General features: G+C 58.2%; 1 protein-coding gene across 1 annotated transcript; it reads right to left on the bottom strand.

Annotated features, from left to right (window-relative positions):
* Nucleotides 1-74: 74 nt before the first annotated feature.
* Nucleotides 75-12266, bottom strand: PLTP (phospholipid transfer protein). The gene is made up of 16 exons (XM_073308681.1): nucleotides 12130-12266; nucleotides 9474-9595; nucleotides 9028-9127; nucleotides 8404-8532; nucleotides 7864-8019; nucleotides 7621-7684; nucleotides 6624-6687; nucleotides 6235-6326; nucleotides 5855-6025; nucleotides 5624-5683; nucleotides 5246-5410; nucleotides 4985-5052; nucleotides 4814-4856; nucleotides 738-801; nucleotides 555-631; nucleotides 75-361 (listed from the first exon to the last, which is right to left on the bottom strand). The coding sequence occupies exons 2-16, from the start codon at nucleotides 9580-9582 to the stop codon at nucleotides 236-238; spliced, it is 1488 nt and encodes a 495-aa protein (XP_073164782.1). The 5' UTR covers nucleotides 9583-9595; nucleotides 12130-12266; the 3' UTR covers nucleotides 75-235.
* Between the last annotated feature and the right edge of the window lie 9017 nt (nucleotides 12267-21283).

The following is a 21283-nucleotide window of genomic DNA, read 5'->3' as shown; positions in this document are numbered from 1 at the left end:
CTCTAGGGGCAGGGGGAGCAGTCTGACAGCTGCTAGGAAAGGCCCCTCCCCCAGTGATGCCCAGACTGCCCCGGCTGGGTCTAGCCCTGTTTATTGGTGCAGTTGCTGCCATGCCCCAAGCAGCTGCATGCGGGGCCAGGTGTGGCCTGCAGGGGCTGGCTGGCTGCTTTCTCGTGAAGACTCAGGCAGGCTGGCCTGGAGTGCCGTGGTGTTAAAGGAAATCAGCAGGGAAGGGTTAGAGCCCAGCTGGGGTTGTTGGCTCTGGGCCCAGCGGGCGGCTGGCCTGAGCAGGCTTGTATTTCTCAATCACCTCCCGAAGTCCCTTAGAGAAATGGAGATCTGCCCCCACCGTGATGAATCCCTGTAGGGTGTGAAGGGAAGGAGCATTAGTACTGCAGGGGCCTCACCTCTGCCCCCCCAAGCCAAAGAGTCACAGGGGCCCAGCCCTGTAGCAGCCCAGTGCCTGAACACAGCTGGCCTGGGGGGGTGCAGAGAGCTTAGGGTAGCACTGTGGGGCCCGGAGCTGCTGGGCCTCGCCTACAAGGCACACGTACCACATGGCTAGTGACTATCTCCTTGGTGAAGTCCATGCCCTCAGGTAGGGGGATCGGGACGCCCTTCTTTGTCCTCTCTGCAGAAAAGAAAAGGGAGCCTTTGAGAGTGTCCTTGGGCCAGTGCCCAGACCAAGCCCAGTGCCCAGACCAAGCCCAGCCCCCTCCTGCAGCACAAGTCCCTACCGTTGAGGATGGGCATGATCACCAGCTGCAGCAGTGTCTTCAGGGGGGCCTGCAGTGGGAACAGCTGTGGGGAGAGAGGAAGAAGTGTTAGAGCTGGGCTGGGACACATAGCTCCCCCTGCATGCACCCCCACCCCCGGGAAGGGCCAGCACCAAGTCTCCACAAAAACAGGAAACCCAATAATAAGGGCGGATTTCAACTATCCCCACAGTGGCTGGGAACATCTTGCCTCAGGGTAGGATAGAGACCAAATTTCTAGCCACACAGGGGAAGTCACACGGGGAGGGGATTCTGGTAGTGCACAGGATTTAGTCTACAAGTTGCTCAGTTACAGCAATCATCATGTAATTCAATTTAATATACTGGGGGATGGCTGTCAAAGAAACCCACCCCAGTAGTATTTAACTTCAGAAAGGGGAACTACACGAGCACGAGGCAGTTAGTTAAATGGAAATTAAAAGTAACAGTCATGAGTGAAATGACTGCAAGCTGAATGGACACTCCGTAAGAGAGGCTCAAACTCAATGTAAATCCCAAATGAGATAAAACAGTAAGAGGACCAGAAATGCCACCTGGCTAAACAGAGTAAAAGAGGGGGCTAGAGATAAAAAGAACAGGAAGACTTGTGGCACCTTAGAGACTAACATTTATTTGAGCATGAGCTTGTGAGCTATAAAAAGGCATCCTTTAAAAATTGGAAGTCGAATTCTACTGCGGAACATAGAAAGGAACAGAAACTCTGACACGTCACGCATCGAAGTATAATTAGGCAGGGCGCAAAAGACACACAAAGCTAACGCTTAAGTACATCAGAAACAGGAAGCCTGCCAAACAGTCAGTGGGGCCACTGGACGATCCGGAGCCCCTGGACGATCCAGGGCCTGAAGGAGCACTCAAGGAAGACACAGCCATTGTGGAGAAACTAAATGAAATCTTTGCATCAGTCTTTGCTGCAGAGGATGTGAGGAGATTCCCACACCTGAGCCGTTCTTTCTAGGTGACAGATCTGAGGAACTGTCCCAGATTGAGGTGTCATTAGAAGAGGTTTTGGAACAAACTGATAAACTAAACAGTAATAAATCACCAGGACCAGATGGTATTCCCCCAAGAGTTCTGAAGGAACTCAGACATGAAATTGCAGAACTATTCACTGTGCTATGCAACCTGTTGCTTAATTCAGCCGCTGACTGTACCAGATGATTGGTGGATAGCTAATTTTTTTTAAAGGCTCCAATGGTGATTCTGGAAATTACACGCCGGTGACCCTAATTTCAGTACCAGGCAAACTGGTTGAAAGTACACTAAAGAACAGAATTAGCAGCCACATAAATTAATACAATATGTTGAAGAGGCACATGGCTTTTGTAAAGGGAAATCATGCCTCCACCATCCATTAGAATTCTTTGAGGGGTCCACAAATGTGGAAAAGGATGATCCAGTAGATATAATGTACTTGGACTTTCAGAAAGCCCTTGACAAGGTCCCTCACCAAAGGCTCTTAAGCAAAGGAAGCTGTCATGGGATAAGAGAGAAGGTCCTCTCCTGGATTGGTCGCTGGTTAAAAGATAGGAATCAATGGTCAGTTTTCACAGAAGAGAGGGGTAAATAGATCCCGCAAGGAACTGTACGGGGACCGATGTTGTTTAACATGTTCATAAATGATCAGGAAAAAGGTAAACTGAGGTGGCAAAATTTGCAGATGGTACAAAATTACTCAGTATAGTTAAATGGAAAGCAGACTGAAGAGTTACAAAGGGATCTCACAAAACTGGGTGACCAGGCAACAAAATGGCAGATGAAATTCAACATAGATAAATGCAAAGTAATGAACACTGGAAAACAATCTCAACTATATATACAAAATGATGGGATCTAAACTCAAGAAAGATCTTGGAGTCTTCTTGGATCGTTCTCTGAAAATATCCCAATGTGCAGCAACAGTCAAAAAAGCGAACAGGATGTTGAGAATCATTAGGAAAGGGAGAGACACCAGTATATTAATCCATGGTAGGCCCTCACCTTGGCTACTTGGTGCAGTTCTGGTGCCCTGTCTCAAAAAAGACATATTAGATTTGGACATGGTACAGAGAAGGGCAACAAAAATTATTAGAGGAATGGAACAGCTTCCGTATGAGGAGAAATTAAAAAGACTTTTGATATGGTCTCCCACAGTATTCTTGCCAGCAAGTTAAAGAAGTATGGTCTGGATGAATGGACTATAAGGTGGAGAGAAAGCTGGCTAGATCATCAGGCTCAACAGGTAGTGATCAATGACTCCATGTCTAGTTGGCAGCTGGTATCAAGCAGAGTGCCCCAAGGGTTGGTCCGGGGGCCAGTTTTGTTTAATATCTTCATTAATGATCTGGATGATGGGATGGATTGCACCCTTTAAGCTGGAGGGAGAGGTAGATATACTGGAGGGTAAGGATAGGGTCCAGAGTGACCTAGACAAATTGGAGGATTGGGCCAAAAGAAATCTGAAGTCCTGCACTTAAGACGGAAGAATCCCATTCACTGCTACAGACTAGGGACCGACTGGCTAAGCAGCAGTTCTGCAGAAAAGGACCGAGGGGTTACTTTGGATGAGAAGCTGGATAGGAGTCAGCAGTGTGCCCTTGTTGCCAAGAAGGCTAATGGCATATTGGGCTGCATTACTAGGAGCATTGCCAGCAGATCGAGGGAAGTGATTATTCCCCTCTGTTTAGCACTGGTGAGGCCAGATGTGGAGTATTGGGTCCAGTTTTGGGCCCACCCACTACAGAAGGGATGTGGACAAATTGGAGAGAGTCCAGCGGAGGGCACTGATTAGGGGACTGGAACACATGACTTATGAGGAGAGGCTGAGGGAACTGGGATTGTTTAGTCTTCAGAAGAGAAGAATGAGGGGGGATTTGATAGCTGCTTTCAACTACCTGAGAGGTTGTTCCAGAGAGGATGTTTCTAGACTATTCTCAGTGGTAGAAGAGGACAGGACAAGGAGTAATGGTCTCAAGTTGCAGTGGGGGAGGTCTAGGTTGGATATTAGGAAAAACTTTTTCACTAGGAGGGTGGGTGACGCACTGGAATGCGTTACCTAGGGAGGTGGTGGAATCTCCTTCCTTTGAGGTTTTCAAGGTCAGGCTTGACAAAGCCCTGGCTGGGATGATTTAGTTGGGGACTGGCCCTGCTTTGAGCAGGGGGTGGGACTAGACGACCTCCTGAGGTCCCTTCCACCCCTGATCCTCTGATTCTATATGCCTGGGACTGTCCAGCTTGGAGAAGAGACGACTGTGGGGGGATGTGACAGAGGTCTATAAAATCATGGCTGGGGTGGAGAAACTGACTAGGAAGCGTTATTTTCCCCTTCACATAACACAGGAACCAAGGGTCACCCAATGAATGACCAGGCAGCATGTTTAAAACAAACACAAGGAAGTACCACATCACCCAACGCCCTGTCAGCCTGTGGAACTTGTTGCCAGGGGATGTGAAGGCCAAAACTATAACTGGGTTCAAAAAAGAACTGGATAAATTCATGGAGGATAGGTCCATCACCGGCTTTTAGCTCAGATGATCAGGGATGCAGCCCTATGTTCTGGGTGTCCCTAAGCTTCTGACTGCCAGAAGCTGGGACTGGCCGACAGGATGATCACTCAGGAACTGCCGGTTCTGACCATTCCCTTTGAAGTGCCTGGCCACTGGGCCAGGAGGACCGTTCTTATGCCCCCTGTACTTGGCCTGGGTAATAGGTTTGCTGGACCGAGGCCCGTGTTGGGGTCACGGCAGAAGGCAGAGCAGTTTAGGGCCAAGCAAGGGCAGCTGCAGGCCTTGGGCTGGGTGTTCTTTTTTAAAGTGAGAGGCCCCCCTTCCCGCCCCCCATCTTTGGGAATGTCCCACCTTTTCCACACGCTGCCCCGCTTTAGGCACCGCCCCCTGCCAACCTAGATGTTTCCCCACTCCCCTCACCATCCCGCAGCCCCCCATTTTCTCCCCAAATCCCTTGGTGGATTTTCCCTGGGGATGCAGGGAGAAGAGCTGGTCCCCTGCGGCTGTCCCACAAGGCCATGGGCTCCATGCAGGCCGCCTGCCCCACTCACCGCCAGGGACTCCAGTGCCGACTGCTTGGAGTAGATCCGGAACCTGCCCGGAGGGAGAGAGAGCACTGTGAACACAGCTTCGAGCTCCAGCCCTGGGACGGCTCTGCAATCTGTGCCTTGGGACGCTGCCCAGACGCCCTAGCAAGGGGCTCCCAGGGACAGGGGAGTTACCTTCTCAGATCCAACTGCACCTCCAGCGCTTTCCCTCGCAAAGACACCTTGGCACTCAGCTTGGCATCCTGGAGGGGAGACAAGGCCACAGCCCCATTACTGCCCACCCCAGGGAGCAGACAGCCCTGCCCCATGCCTCCCTGCCGCTCTGCAGCGGCAGGTTCGCTGCTGGCCATGGGCTCATGGGACCAGGTTCTGCACAGCTGCATGACCTGTAACAGGTTGGGGCTGGGCTCCCTGCTGCCCCGGGGAACAGCTCACCATGGTCATGCTGGAGAGCTGGATGGCGGGGTGGTCGACGGGCACCAAGGAGATGTTCAGGACGGCAGCGACCGAGACAGAGGTGCCCGTGGGTTTGATTGTCCAGAGTGGAGGAGCCGACGCTTGCAGCACCAGCTTCAGGGGCGCGTCCACCACAGCGGGGCTCTGTCGGGGGAGAGCAGGGTCAGGGGGGTGGGGGAGCAGGCAGCTCAGGGGCTGAGCCGGGTCCCCGAGGGCAGCTGGCTCTTCTCACCAGCTGCTCCACTGCCATCCTCCTGGGGCCTGGGCCCGCACTGCACCCCCCACCCAAGGAGCTGCACCCCCTCCACAGGAATGGCCTCCTCCCAAGGTCGCCCACCCCATGACCACCGATCTTACCAGCATGATGATGCTTCCGAAGAACGTGGCTCTCAGCAAAACCTCCAGGTCCTTGGGCACCTGAAGCAATGTACAACCGTCCTGGGTAAGGAGGTTCCCCCGCGGTGCACTGCTGTTACCCAGCCCCTCCCTCCATGTGCACGCCCAGCGTCCCTGCCCCTTCTCCCCCATGTGCACGCCGCCCCCACTGCCCTCTGCACACCCCGCGTCCCTCCCCCCATCCCTCCTCACCTCCTCCCCTGCAATCTCCTTGCTCAGCACCCCCGCCTGGTAGTAGGCGTCCATGGCAGAGTTGAAGAAGTACTCGGAGAAAGCCGCGTAGACCATGCGCTCCGTCTCCTTGATCACCGGTGCCGCCGCCTGGTTCACCAGCGTCTCGTTCGACTGGTAGTAGAACATGCCCTGGGCAGCGCAGAGCTGGTGAGTCCCAACCCCCAGAACAGGGCTCCCCGGGCACTTGGCCATTGCAGCCCCGGGTTCGGGCCTGGCATCCCCACGCAGTGGTATCTGCGCGCGTGCTGGGCCAACCCGGAGCGCGCCCCGGAGCCAGGGCATCACAGGGCGTGGCCCCCTCGGACACGCTGGAGCCGCTCCCCACTGCCCCCCGTTACCTTGAAGTCCAGATCGAGGGTGTCGGGGGAGACGACGGGGTGGCTGAGGAGGGAGTAATCGATGCTGATGTGCTCATCCACCGGGCTGCGCACTGTGCCCAAGGAAGGCAGGGTCAGTGGCCTGGTGAGGCCTGACCTCGACCCAGCCAGGCTGACTCCCCCTCCTCCCCGGCTCTGGGCCCTTTCAGTCCTGCCCCCAGCTTCCCGAGCAGAACAGTCGCTGAGCCCCAGCCTGTTCCCGCAGCTGCAGCCCACTGCCCTCCGAGCGTGGACCTGCCCCCCAGCATGGCAGCACAGTGCAGCCCTGCACCGAGGCCCAGGCTGAGCGGAGCCCAAGTCCGGTCTCGTCAATCCAAGCCCCCCTCACGGCCCCAGGGATGCGAACTCACCCGACACCGTGTCCAGCAGCGAGTTCAGCTCCACACGCCCCGCGTAATGCAGCGCGGGGCAGATCTGAAACAGACACCACAGGCTGGGGACGGGGTCGGCAGGACGGGGCCAGGCACACAGGCAGGGAGGAGGGTCTAGGCTGGCGGGTGTCCCTGCAGCCTCCACGGGAGCGTCTCCCTCTCCCAGGGGCCTAGCCACCGACCCCAAGGGACCGGGACCGTCCTGCCCCAGCTCCAGGAGCTGTCGTCCGACTTCGTTAAAGCCACAGCGCAAGAGGGCACCCGGTGCCCCTGAACCGGATGGAGCGAGAGCACCAGCTCCTCCCAGGCACCGTGCAATGGCTGTGCCCCCCAACCCCATCCCGCAGCCCCCTCCCACCCCACCTACCCCTGCTCTGCCTGCCCTCCTGTCCCGCAGCCCCCTTCCACCCCACCTTCCCCTGCTCTGCCTTCATCCCCCAACCCGCAGCCCCCTTCCACCCGTGCCCCCGAACCCCGACCCGCAGCCCCCTTCCACCCCACCTACCCCTGCTCTGCCTGCCCTCCTGACCCGCAGCCCCCTTCCACCCCACCTTCCCCTGCTCTGCCTGCATCCCCTGACCCACAGCCCCCTTCCACCCGTGCCCCCGAACCCCGACCCACAGCCCCCTTCCACCCCACCTGCCCCACTCTGCCTGGGCCCCCCAACCTGCAGCCTCCTTCCACCTGCACCCCTCAACCCCGACCTGCAGCCCCCTTCCACCCCACCTTCCCCTGCTCTGCCTGTGCCCCCCAACCCCGACCCACAGCCCCCTTCCACCCCATCTGTCCCCGCTTTGCCTGGGCCCCACAACCTCAACCCGCAGCCACTGCCCTCGTGCTGACCACAGTTCATGATTTGGGGCTGGGACCTGCAAGGGGGAAGTGCCCTCTGTTGATCCACTCCCTGCCTGCTCAGCCCCCGCTGTTTGTGCCCCTGTCCCCAGCCCCAAGGGGGATGTCTCTGCCCACATCATACCTGCTGATTGAGAAGGAAGCGTATTCCTGTGGTGATGAAGGCAGACAGGAATTCATAGACCTTCCTGTGAAGACAGAATCACAGTCCTCAAACCCCTGCCCTCTTGCTAGGAGACCAGAGAGCCTCCTGGCATGAGAGCAAAGGTACCATGGGGGGCGATGGGGCTGCTGACCAGTGGTTGGGGGACAAAGCACCGTGAGGTGGTGCCCAGGAGTGTGGGACAGGTGGCCCCCCAGGCGGTACCTGAGTGTACCCGTGAAGCCAGTCTGCATCCTGGCAATGGAGGCATTACAGGTGATGTTAGAAATCTTGAGGCGCCCAGCCTTGTCCATGGAGAGCTTCAGCAGGGTGCGGACGTTGACGCCTTCGGCAGAGGCATTGATGGAGCCAATATCGTAGCTGGGAAGCAAATGGTTAAAGCAGGTGAGCAGCACCCACGTAAACAGGCACCTCCCAGCTGAGCTGCCCCAGAGGAGCCGCTGCCCCGAGCCTGCATGGGGTGAGAAAGCTGAGGGGTGGGGGGCTGGCCCAGCCAGAGCCCAGTGACTTGCCCAGCACCGGGGGCGTCAAGAACCTGAAGGCAAATGTCGGAGTGAGCCTCTGATCCCAGCCCGGCGGGAGGCCTGACCGCCGCTGGCAGGGGAAGGGGGAGAGGGCCTGGGACCGGACCCCGGGCTGGTGGGGAGCGGGGGGAGAGGGGCCTGACCCTGCACTGTGGGCGGAGGGGGCCTGGGACCCGAACCTGCACTGGGGGGGCGGAGGGGGAGGGGCGTGGTCGCTCACAAGAACCAGTAGAGCAGCTGACGCCGGAAGCGGAGGCTGATGGAGGCATTGTTGATGTTGAAGGCAAGGTGCTGCGGGGGCTGGAAGTGCAGGTTGGAGAGCGCCAGCTGCAGGTCCATCACCTTCACCCTGCGGGGGGCAGAGGCAGAGTCAGCCGCACGCCCCAGCCCTCTCCCTCCGCCCAGTCCCCCAGCGTCTCTAGCTCGGCTTTGCCGCCCCGGCTGTGGCCATGACTCCTGGGCTCGTGCTGAGCCACGTCGGGGTCACTGCAATGGGAGAGGCCCCGGCACCCCTGGGCAGCAGCATGCCCCGAGGCCTGGGTCTTCAGGGCTGCACCCAGTCCAGGGCTACCAGCCCCTCCCTGGGACCCTCCCTCCACCTCCTGCCATAAGCCAGCTCCACCCATCCCTGAGTCACGCCCAGCTGCCGGCTCCTTGCCCCTTTGCAGCCCCAGCCAGCCCCACTGCACAGTCCCAGCCCATTACACATGCTGCTGTCTCCGGCCCCTCCAGCCCCAGGTCCTGCCCCCGTCATTGCTGGTGAAGGGATGCCCAGAGGGAGCGTGGGATTCTGGGCCAGAGGCAGCAGATGCCACCCAGAGCTCTCCCCCCGACCCTCACTGACCCGCTGATGTTGTACTGGAACTGCCCTTCCTTCCCGTGCAGGTCAGGGATGCTGATGTGCTTCAGCTCCTGGTCCACAAAGCGCAGCCCTTCCTGCTTCACTGCAAAACAACAGCCCCGCTCTCTGCCCCGGCCTTGGCTCCACAGGGAGGAAAGGAGGCCAGGGCCCTGCCCCGCCTCCCCTTCAATCCCAGGGCACTGGCCAGGCCTTTTCCTGGCAACCCGATTGTATGTAAACAGCACAGAGAGCCCACCCTCCCTGGGGAGGGAAGGAGCCCAGTGGGACTGGGGCAAAAGGACAGCGGAACATCCTGCCCCACCCCACCAGCTCAGCACCGGCAGCCGGGAGCATCCCGTCGTGGGGAACCCCGGAACAGTGGGCACGCCCTGGTCTGGTGCCACCTCGGGGTGCCAGGCCAATTGACTCCTGCACCGCCAGCTCCTTACCCAGCTCCAGGCCCTTGGTGGTGATCCGGATCTTGCACCCAGGGTTAGCAGCTGTCACTGCAGCGACCAGCCAGGGCAGCCCGAGGAGCAGGAAGTTGCACAGAGCCATGGCGTGTCTCTTCCTGGAGGAGGCCAGAGCAGGGTTGTCGAGACCAGCGGAGCAGGCAGCTGGGCACCATTCTCAGCCACCGAGTCACTGCACCTCCCCGCTGGCCGGAGATGCCCGGACACCAGGCGGGCGCGGGCAGCCGGGGGTGAAGAAGGCCCCTAGCCCATTACCATCCATTGCGTGGTCCTACCAGACTCTGGCCCAGGCCCCTGGCCGCCCCCCAAGCACTGTGGCTCCCTCCCTCAGTCACCCTGCCCAGATGCTCCCCCGATGACACCCTGTGACTGGCTCCGCTTCCTCCCATGCAGGTCACTTGGCTTCCTGGGGCCGTCCCCCCCGGACCCCCAGTGCCACCTCGCCAGGGGTCTCCCAATGCGCTGCCCAAAGAAGGGCCCAGGGAGGGACAAGGAGTGTGTGAGCTGCCCCGGGGGGGCGCCCAGCTGAGCCAGCTGCCATGGGCGGGAGTGGTGTTGCTGAACCCTCACCCCCCCCGCCCGGTCCTGGTGCAGCACCCAACTCCTGGGCATAGGGGAGCAGGGCCAGGGCGCGGGGGGGTCCCCACCACTGGCTGCAGGCTCCGGCAAGACCAGCCGCATTCAGCCGCTGCCCCGATCTCCCGGCCCCCTCCGTCACCAGCTCCAGCCCGTCTGCGCGGGGCCAGGGCTCGGCACGCCGGCCCCTTCCCCGCCGCGGGGCCCGATGCTGCACCCCGGCTGCCCCTGCGCCCCCCACCCCGGCCACACGCCTGCAGCAGGGAGCCAGGGCCCGGGGCTGCAGGAAGGGGTGGAATCCGCGTCCAGCCCGCCTCCCCCGCCCCCCCCCGGCTGGCCTGGCCCGGCCCGCCCCCCTGCCTCCCCCGGCCAGCCTGGCCCCTCGCCCGCACATGCCTCTGTCCCCAGGGGAACCGTTGCTGGGCTCAGAGCGCCCCGGGCAGCAAAACAAATGGCTGGTTCCTGCCAGCTTCCCGCAGCAGCGCCGGGAGGGACAGGGCACCCCCAGAGAGGGGGAGGGATAGGGCACCCCCAGAGAGGGGCACAGCTGCCCCCAGAGGGGGGAGGGGATGGCCACAGGTGTCCTGGATGCAGTTGAATCAGGTTAAAAGTGGAGCAGAGAGCGTTGGTTCTGCCCGCTTGTGCCACCCCGTCCATTGGGCCTTGCACCCGCAAGGGACTGCGCATTGCGCTGTATGTACCTGGGTGAGATCAGGACTGCGTGGAACAGGCTGGGGCCTTGCCCCCGTCTTTGCCCTGGCCAGAGTGCCTCCTGCTGGGAGACATTCCCACACTCTGCCCCAGTGAGAACGCCCCCACTCCTCCTCGCTCCCTGACCAAGCCAGCCCGTCACCCCTGCCTCCCCCTCGCTGCCTCACGTGCTCCTGGCTTTAACTCCAGCAGATTTGGGCAGATTGACGTTCTTTGAAAATCCCCTTGAATCCTTGCCCCCTCTCGGGGCCGATTATCCACAGCTGCAACAGGCCAGCATTGTGTCACCCCCTTCCCCCCCCAGGCACTGTGAGCAGGTCGCTTGCTCTTCCCCCAGAGCTGCCAGGTCCGGGACTCCCACCCCAGCCCCTGCACCCAGACGTGCTCTGGAAACCAAGTCAGGGCCTCAGCAGTACTAGCCAGCTTGCCAGAGGCTGGGGCTGGAGCAGGGCCCCCGTCCTGTAGTGGTAGCTAAGGTTGCAAGATCAAACACCAAACATGAGATTTGAACCCACAACTTTGCTATTAAAAGTCTCATGCTTTACCAGCTGAGCTAGTCAAGGTCAGTTGGTAAAGCGTAAGACCCATAGCGCTGGGCACACTCAGAAAGCAGAGGCAGGGCAGGGGCAGCTGGCTGATCTTGGTCTCCAGGCAGAGCTTCTGCATAACCCCTTTCCATGCCCGTTTGCTGGGTAGGGAGCAGCCAGCCAGTCCACACACGTGCTCATGAATCTGCAAGGGTTCTGCCCACACCATGGCAAGCAGGATAATGCTGCAGCCATGGATGCGGTCGCCATGCCCGTCACAGGCACGGCAGGGCAGAGAGATCCATCCCATCCCCCTGCCCCATGCCGGGCACCCAATGAACAAGTACTCCCCACATCGACCTTATCGCAGCCTCACCCCTGCTCCTTCCAACCCGCACCTTAGCGCTCGCCCCCGCAGCCAGCGCTCACCCATCGGGAAGAGGTGAAAATCTCGGCTCTCCAATGAGGAATTCCCCCCATGCCCCCCTCCAGTGGGGCGCCCTGTGCACACGGCCCCTTCCGCAAAGACCCACAGCTGAGACGCTGTCACCCAGCCGCCCCCTCCTGGGTTGTAACAGGAGCAGAGTCCCTGCAGGCATTGTACAGGGACCCCCCTCCCTTAGTGGGGCCCTCTCCCTCCTACCCATCTCTACAGCTTCTACTGGGCTCTGGCCATGGAGAGAACTTTGGGGCACCCCCAGACACACACACTCCCCATCTGGTTACAAAGGGCACTTTCCTTCCCTGGGCCAGGGCTGCCTGTGTGGGCCTGGGGATTTGCCTGGCTGCACAATACCCGCTTCATTTCTTGTACTTACAGTTCCCTGGGGTTACTTTTTCCTGGCTCTACCGGGGCTGAGTCACGTGGAGGGAGGCAGGGCAGGAGAGAACCACTGGCTCCAACAGTTTCTCAGGGGCTGGCTGTGCTTCCCCTTCCTTTATATATCCCACTGTCTGCCACTCCTCATGAGCCCAGGGCTGGGAGGAGACAGTGGGCCTGGGAGGCAGCGAGAGGCGGAGAGGATGCAGGTCTCAGGCATGCCAAGACCAGACTCTGCCAAGCCAGTTTCCCCTGCCTATGGGCTGCCTGCCCAGGGACAAAGGGCCTGGGCTCCCAAACCAGCACAAAGGGCCTGGGCTCCCTCAGCGTGTGTGTGCAATGGCCGTGAGCACGTGTGCAAACCACCCAGCGCACGCTCCTGAGGCCACAGCAACATTTGGCCTGTTGGGGTTGTGGGGGGCGTGAAGCAGCTGGGGGGGGGGCATTATGTCTGCACTTAGGGGTCAGGCTTGTGTTATGCTCCCCGCTATTCACGTGTCCGAAGCGAATTCAGTGCTGGTGCGGGGGCCCTCGAGCCTATCCCCACAGCTGGCCCAGCACAACCAGCGTCCCACCCCCACGCTTCAGCCCTGACCTTCTGGGGCCATCTCCAGGGGGCAGAGGCGAACACCGATGGCCTTGGCCCCTGCCTGCGGAGGCTGCAAACAGAGGTCAGGTTGCGCTCCTTGAGGCAGGAGCCGAGCTGGGGGCAGCCTGGTGTCCAGCCTACTGGGGCTACACACTCAGCTTACAGAGGAACAGCCGTGTTAGTCTGTATTCGCAAAAAGAAAAGGAGGACTTGTGGCACCTTAGAGACTAACCAATTTATTTGAGCATGAGCTTTCGTGAGCTACAGCTCACTTCATCAGATGTTTACCGTGGAAACTGCAGCAGACTTTATATACACACAGAAATCATGAAACAATACCTCCTCCCACCCCACTGTCCTGCTGGTAATAGCTTATCTAAAGTGATCAACACTCAGCTTAGTCAGTCCCTGGGGGCTCTGGACACACCCCTCTGCCCAGCCCCACCTCTGCCTGCTGCCGCCTCCCCATGAGCCCAAAGGGAGGCGCCAAGGCCAGAGCCGAGGTTCTTAACCCCACAAGGGGCAGTCACCAGGGCTACCTCAGGAGTGTCCATGCTCCATGCCAGAGCTGCCCCACACCTGACCCAAGCTTGCTGGGATCTCACAGTCACAGGGAAAGGCTCCCCACGCTGGGATTTCCTTGGGAATGGCCCCTGCTGGTTCCTTCAGGGACACTCGTGCAGATGCCACAGACTGTTCGGAGAGAAATCGCATGAGCTGGGAGTTCTGCTCCTGGCCACAGATGCTTGCACAATCCCGTGCCTGACTGGCAGGCTGCCAGGCCCCATGCTCTCTCGGCTCTGGACGATCCCTGGGAGGAACCCCCTTCAGGGTGACAGCCCTCCGTGAGGGTTAGACCCTCTGGCCAGGCCACCCCCGGGACTGCAGCCCCTCTGAGCCTTCTACACGCTCAGCTTTTTCCAGGGGCCTCCACGGAGAGTCCCCACCTAGGGGGAGCAATGCAACCCCAATCTCTTGCCTGCAGTGACCCTCAGCCAGCATAACACAGGAGGGTTTCTTCTACATCCGAATGCAGCACAGGAAGTTCTCAGGGCCCTCGGGCCTAGAAACTCTCAGCAGCGTCCATCTGGGTCTGCCTCCATCCAGCCTGCTCTTTGTCCCCAGTCCAGCAGCAACCTCCTTCCTTCCAGCTGACCACCCTATATCCCCTTCCCTAGCCCCTCCTCCACCTGGGCCCTCTCTCTTTCCTCCTTTGTTTCCACTGGCCAGAACCAGCGCCTTCCAGATCCCCAGGGTCCTCTCTCCTCAGGCCTTTGTCCTCCCGCTGGCCAGAGCCAGCTGGCTTCCAAGGGGGTGGGCCTCCAGGTCACTGGTTGCTACGTTCCACCGTGTGTGTCCAGGTCATTGTCTGGGGTCCAGGCCGCTAGGCGAGGTCACACTTGGTCCTCTGCAACAGCAAACACCCTCTCCCACCACCTTGTTACACACACAGCACATGGGGCAAAGTGAGGCACACACTGTTCATACAAAACGCTAAGAAAATTCTCCTCCCTTCATCTCTCACACACACAATTAGAACAATTGTGCAAACAAATGTCCACATGGGTCTGTGTCTAATCTGCACACGATTATCATGTGCATCTGGGTAAGTGCTTGACTAATTAGGAGTCTTTGTGGTAAGATCACAGTAATTGCTTGTGTGTTTGCACAGCTCATGTTGCCTAAAATCTGATCCTAAGAGCCTAATAAACAAAAGGAGAATTAACAAATAAACAGCAAAGTGCTATTTGCTAGGTCTGGTGCAGCAGGGAGAGCTCAGGGAACCCTGTTCTCATGGAAAGCCGGAGGAAAACAATGACTTCCCAGGTTGTTGCAAGGTAAACTTTACTAATTTGTGTTCCACTTTGGGTGCATTTTAAGGTAGCTAAACTGGGGTACCCACTGGGAAATACCACAAAAAGAGCAGTTCCCAGCGACGACAGGGCAGCCAGAATTGGTGAAGGGGGTTTGGAAAATCCCTTTAGGATATTTGTATGTAGAATGTACGACTTCCCAGAAGGATGTACTAATCAGTGTAGGCATCTGAGGGCTCAGGAGATGCTGATGTGGTTTCCTGGCGCAACTTGGCCTAGCCAATGCTGGAAAAGCTGCAGTTTGGTGTGACCCAGAGGAGACCATTAACAGCGCTTTGTCTCACTCTCACCATCTCCCTGGCTAGCAGCCCCAGCTCACTCCCACAGACTGGCTGTCAGGACTTCAAAGCTTCTTTGGTCATCTAGCTATTTGCAGACTAACCCTCTGTTTGGATCTTTCGGAGGGGAACCACCCATCCAGGCAGCAGGAGGCTGAAACACGTGATGAAGCAAGCTGCTTTTGTGCAGAAAGTCCAGCTGAGCAGCAGAGCCATGGGTGCTGCTCACTCAGTCTCCCTCTGCAGAGGGACGCAAGGCGGGGGAGAGGACCGAGTTTTAATTCTATATGTTAAATTACTAGGGATCTAACAATTAAATCCCTAAAAGAAACCAGCCCATTTAATGTGACCACAGGGGCAGAACAAAGGGCACTCGTTAGCTAAATGAGAGGTTCCACAACCCTAAATAGACCGGAGAGCCGCCACAGGAGCAGCTGGCTGTGGGTCCTCCAAAGATCACCCCACTCTGTCTCCACCTGCAAAGTATATGCTGCAGATGCTGTGACGAAGCAGGACTGTTCTTAATGTTTCCTCTGAATAATGTGGGTGTGCCTCAGTTTCCCCTAGGCAGTTCTTAAATATCTAGGGGGTGGGATAAGGGTGTATGATCATTGCAGAGCCCTAGAGGGCAGGTGTGTGCAGGGGTCTGGACACAGAGAATGGCCGACACCCTGTTTCCTGGCACCTGATGGCCTGGGCCCTTCCCCCCTGCAAGGTGAGAGCTAAAGGGTTGGAGAACAAAGGAATCCGGTGACCTCCTGGCCCGGGAAAGGAACAAAGCCCAGAGGAGGAGGGGCTGGAGGGAGTTTCAGTTTGGGGCTGGCTGGGGACATGGAGTGAAGGGCAGACGTGGTTGTCTGGCTCACTGCCCCCCAGAATGGACCTAGCTGAAGGGTCCTGTTCTCTGCACCAGCAAGCTCTGTTTTAGACCATGTTCCTGTCATCTAATAAACCTCTGTTTTACTGGCTGGCTGAGAGTCACGTCTGACTGCGGAGTTGGGGGGCAGGACCCTCTGGCTTCCCCAGGAGCCCCACCTGAGCGGACTCACTGGGGGAAGCGCACGGAGGGGCAGAGGATGCTGAATGCTCTGAGCCCAGGAAGGTGGAAGCCGGGTGAGCTGTGTGCCCTCCAGACAGGCTGCTCACAGAAAGGAGACTGCCCCAGAGTCCTGCCTGGCTTCATGGGGAGCAGTTCCAGAGCATCGCCCGGGGACTCCGTGACAGGTGCCCCTAACCACGAAGGCAGGGCAGGCCCTTACCAGGATGTCACTATTATCCCAGGGCCCCGGTGCCAGGTGCACCCCAGCGGGTGAAACTCTCTTTTGCTGTGAGGCTACAAAAAATTTCACAGTGGCTGGGCTGCTTTTGAGCTGAGACCACTGTCCGTCATTTCTGCCCCATACGGTCTGTTTCCTTGGCGCCACCCCCGCCCCCTGTTGTGCATCCCCCCCCGGTCTGGAGCTGTTGTTTCTTGTTAATACTTAGGGGGTCTACACTTTAAGCACTACAACAGCGCCACGGTAGTGCTTCAGTGTAGACGCTGTGCAGACGGGAGGGCGTCTTGTCGCTAGGTAACCCACTGCCCTGAGGTGCAGCTAGGCCAGCGGAAGAATTCTGCCATTGACAGAACACTGTCTACACTAGGGCTAGGTCACTCTAGCTGGGTCTCTCGGTGGGTGTGTGTATTTTTCACCTCCTGCCCCCCAGAGATGTAGCTACACCGATGTCAGTTCCTAGTGTAGAGAAGCCTTAGACGGTAAGCTCTTTGGGGCAGCGACTGTCCTTTGTGTTTGTACAGTACCTAGCTCCCTGGGGACGCTCTGATAATACAAATAAATAATACTAGCACCCAGCCAGCCACACTCCTGGGTTTTTTGGGTTGCCGAGCTAGCCTCGCCTCTGCACTATTGCATTAAAGTGAACCTTCCTCTGAGTAAGGACAGAGAACCTCCATAACGCACCTGAGAGGGAGGCCTCGTCTACCCTAGGCATTTACTGTGGCATAGCTGCATCTCTCAGGGGTGTGAAAAATGCACACCCCTGAGACGCAGCTATACCGACCTAACCCCCGGGGTAGCCCAGCGCTAGGAGAATTCTCTGTCCACCTAGCTACTTCCTCTCAGGGAGGAGGATTACCTGCGCCGATGGGAGAACCCCTCCTGTTGGTGTGAGAAGAGTCTATATTGAAGCTGCAGCATTTTAAGTGCAGACAAGCTCAAAGTGTGGGCTAGTGGTCCAGGCATGGGTCTGGGAGTCAGGATGCCTACGTTCCATTGGCAGGGTCAGGAGGAGAGTGAGGTAAAGTGTTTAGAGCAGAAGGAGCACAGAGGCAGTTGACTGGGTTTCCCATCTGAGAGACTTGCTGGGCATTTCACAACTCTTGGCCTCAGTTCCCCTCTCTCTGAAATGGGGCTGATGATACCACTTCCTGGCGGACTTATGGGATTAATTAATGTTTGGGACATGGGTTCTCAGGGTTGCTTCTGGTGTACAAGGACCTTCACAGGCAGGAAATATTCAGTCGTAAAGGGCTCTGCAGTCTAACAGGGAAAGGTATAACAAGAACTAGGGGCCAAAAGATAAAGCTAGACAAATTCAATTTAGAAATAAGGCACAGGTATTTAACAAAAAGAAAAGGAGGACTTGTGGCATCTTAGAGACTAACCAATTTATTTGAGCATGAGCTTTCGTGAGCTACAGCTCACTTCATCGGATGCATATTGTGGAAACTGCAGCAGACTTTATATATACACAGAGAATATGAAACAATACCTCCTCCCACCCCACTCTCCTGCTGGTAATAGCTTATCTAAAGTGATCATCAAGTTGGGCCATTTCCAGCACAAATCCAGGTTTTCTCACCCTCCCCCCCCCCCCCCCCCAACTCACTCTCCTGCTGGTAATAGCCCATCCAAAGTGACCACTCTCTTTAAAATGTGTATGATAATCAAGGTGGGCCATTTCCAGCACAAATCCAGGTTTTCTCACCCCTCCACCCCCCTCCAAAAACCACACACAAAAACTCACTCTCCTGCTGGTAATAGCTTATCCAAAGTGACCACTCTCCTCACAATGTGTATGAAAATCAAGGTGGGCCATTTCCAGCACAAATCCAGGTTTTCTCACCCCCCCTGAGTTTGTGTGTGTACGGGGGTGGGGGGGTGAGAAAACCTGGATTTGTGCTGGAAATGGCCCACCTTGATTTTCATACACATTGTGAGGAGAGTGGTCACTTTGGATGGGCTATTACCTGCAGCAGAGTGAGTTTGGGGGGGGGGGGGGCGGAGGGTGAGAAAACCTGGATTTGTGCTGGAAATGGCCCAACTTGATGATCATTTTAGATAAGCTATTACCAGCAGGACAGTGGGGTGGGAGGAGGTATTGTGTCATGGTCTCTGTGTATATAATGTCTTCTGCAGTTTCCACAGTATGCATCCGATGAAGTGAGCTGTAGCTCACGAAAGCTCATGCTCAAATAAATTGGTTAGTCTCTAAGGTGTCACAAGTCCTCCTGTTCTTTTTGCGAATACAGACTAACACGGCTGCTACTCTGAAACCTGTCATTATGCAAGGTATTTAACAGGGAGGGTGATTGATCACTGGAACAAACTGTGACACTAGCAGACCAGGTGCCAGCTCAGACCAGGGTCCCCATGCCTCAACTGAACACTGACACACACAGCTGGAGCCAGTCCGGCTCACCTGGGTGTTAGTAATGTTAAAACAGGAAGTACAGGAACGTGTTGAGTGTTTAGTCTATCGAATGCTGGGGCGCGGCTGCCTGCATTAATCTCACATATAGCATCTGTATCCCATAGTATAAGGTAATGCTTGAGCATTGTGAGCCGTTGTAACTGTAACTCTCCAGGCAGGAGGGGACATTAACCAGTGTGAAATGCTGGTCTCCAACAGATGTTATGTCCTGCCCGACAGGGAAGGCCCAGCAACACCAGATGGACTAAAGTGGAACGTTAGAGAGGACTCGAGACTTTGCTGTTTACTCTCCTCCTCCCCTCCCCCATGAAGATGAGTCTTGCAAGCACAGCTTAAATTCAGCCGGAGCCCACCGCAGCAGGACCTCTGGTAAATATTTTCAAACTCCCAGAAGCCCTGGCACCTCCCACAGGTTTCAGCCTGCAGGAGGCCCCAGGGCTTGTGGTCTCAGCCCTGCAGCGCATGCTGGGGCTCAGGGCTTGAGCCCCAATGTGCACCATGGGGGCTGAAGCCCCGGCTAAAGCCCTGATCCCCAAATGGGGAGATGGGGCTCCAGTAAATAATTGTTGAACTTAAGCCCTGCTTGCAAGTGAATTCCTCCCATCAACTGAGCTTGCAGTTCAAAGCAGAAGTAGAAAAGGGAATACTGTCAAGGAGGAACAGTATCTTTATGCTGCTTGGACTGTGAGAACAAGATTTCTAGGCATAAGCAAAAAATCCCTAGTGCTTTGCTTGGATTAGCCCTAAAGGACATCTACAGCTTGCTTATTGTAGAAGCTTCTGTTATTTTTGAAGCTTAAGATTTGTGTGTGTTTGCCTGCTTTAACCTTGTAAATAACTCCTGTTTCCTTTTCCTAGTTAATAAATCTTTAGATAGTTTATTATAGGATAGACAAGTACTGTCTGTGGTGTGAGATCTAAAGTACACTTGACCTGGGTAAGTGACTGGTCCTTGAACTCAAATATTGTTGTGATACTCAATGTAAGGGACCATGTCACAAAAGCAGGGTCCCCTGGGTGGCGAGACAGACTGGCATGCCCACGGGGACTGTGTGACGCTCTGGATAGGCTGTTACGGAGCCCAAGGAGTTTGCACTTGATCACTGGTTGGGAACAGTCTGCCCTAAGCTTACTACTCACACTCCTGAGCCACTGCAGGACAGTTCACCACAAACTACTAAGGGAAGTGCAGGATTCTCCATTTCTTGACACCTTCAGAGCCAGACGAGAGGCCTTTCTGGAAGATGCTTTAAGGTATGTCAACACTGCACGCCGAACTAGCATGGCTATAAATGGCAGTGTGAACAGTGAGGCTTAGCTTGGGCAAGCTGAGAGCGCTACATGCTTGAACCCTAATGTATACATCCCTGCCCGGCTCTCTGCACACCCACGCAACGCCTCCCATGGCTGCACCACTGGTGCTCGCAGCAAAGCATTCTGCTGCCAGAGCCTGGCACCCCGGCCGGGACGGGCAGAAGGGGAGGGCGAGGCTCCCGTGACTCCCGCCCCCAGAGCCTGGCAGCCCGGCCGGGACGGGCAGAGGGGGAGGGCAAGGCTCCCGTGACTCCCGCCCCCAGAGCCTGGCACCCCGGCCGGGACGGGCAGAGGGGGAGGGCGAGGCTCCCGTGACTCCCGCCGCCAGAGCCTGGCAGCCCGGCCGGGACGGGCAGAGGGGGAGGGCGAGGCTCCCGTGACTCCCGCCCCCAGAGCCTGGCACCCTGGCCGGGACGGGCAGAGGGGGAGGGCGAGGCTCCCGTGACTCCCGCCGCCAGAGCCTGGCAGCCCGGCCGGGACGAGCAGAGGAGGAAGGGGAGGCTCCCGTGACTCCCGCCGCCAGAGCCTGGCAGCCCGGCCGGGACGGGCAGAGGGGGAGGGCGAGGCTCCCGTGACTCCCGCCGCCAGAGCCTGGCACCCCGGCCGGGACGGGCAGAGGGGGAGGGCGAGGCTCCCGTGACTCCCGCCGCCAGAGCCTGGCACCCCGGCCGGGACGGGCAGAGGGGGAGGGCGAGGCTCCCGTGACTCCCGCCGCCAGAGCCTGGCAGCCCGGCCGGGACGGGCAGAGGGGGAGGGCGAGGCTCCCGTGACTCCCGCCGCCAGAGCCTGGCAGCCCGGCCGGGACGGGCAGAGGGGGAGGGCGAGGCTCCCGTGACTCCCGCCGCCAGAGCCTGGCACCCCGGCCGGGACGGGCAGAGGGGGAGGGCGAGGCTCCCGCCGCCAGAGCCTGGCAGCCCGGCCGGGACGGGCAGAGGAGGAGGGCGAGGCTCCCGTGACTCCCGCCGCCAGAGCCTGGCACCCCGGCCGGGACGGGCAGAGGGGGAGGGCGAGGCTCCCGTGACTCCCGCCGCCAGAGCCTGGCAGCCCGGCCGGGACGGGCAGAGGAGGAAGGGGAGGCTCCCGTGACTCCCGCCGCCAGAGCCTGGCACCCCGGCAGGGACGGGCAGAGGAGGAAGGGGAGGCTCCCGTGACTCCCGCCGCCAGAGCCTGGCACCCCGGCCGGGACGGGCAGAGGGGGAGGGCGAGGCTCCCGTGACTCCCGCCGCCAGAGCCTGGCAGCCCGGCCGGGACGGGCAGAGGGGGAGGGCGAGGCTCCCGTGACTCCCGCCGCCAGAGCCTGGCAGCCCGGCCGGGACGGGCAGAGGGGGAGGGCGAGGCTCCCGTGACTCCCGCCGCCAGAGCCTGGCACCCAGGCCGGGACGG

This window comes from Lepidochelys kempii, chromosome 13 (genome assembly GCF_965140285.1).
Source record: "Lepidochelys kempii isolate rLepKem1 chromosome 13, rLepKem1.hap1, whole genome shotgun sequence".
NCBI lineage: Eukaryota > Metazoa > Chordata > Testudines > Cheloniidae > Lepidochelys > Lepidochelys kempii.
The sequence above is the reverse complement of the archived record's forward strand: the minus strand, read 5'-3'. Positions and strand labels throughout refer to the sequence as shown.

Excerpts from the sequence above, each read along its gene's own strand:
- PLTP (XM_073308681.1), bottom strand. The coding sequence starts at position 9,582 with ATGGCTCTGTGCAACTTCCTGCTCCTCGGGCTGCCCTGGCTGGTCGCT. Across the intron at positions 5,411-5,623 it reads TCGGAAGCATCATCATGCTG|AGCCCCGCTGTGGTGGACGC; the intron begins GTAAGATCGGTG and ends CTCCCCCGACAG. Across the intron at positions 802-4,813 it reads CGGCACTGGAGTCCCTGGCG|CTGTTCCCACTGCAGGCCCC; the intron begins GTGAGTGGGGCA and ends CTCTCCCCACAG.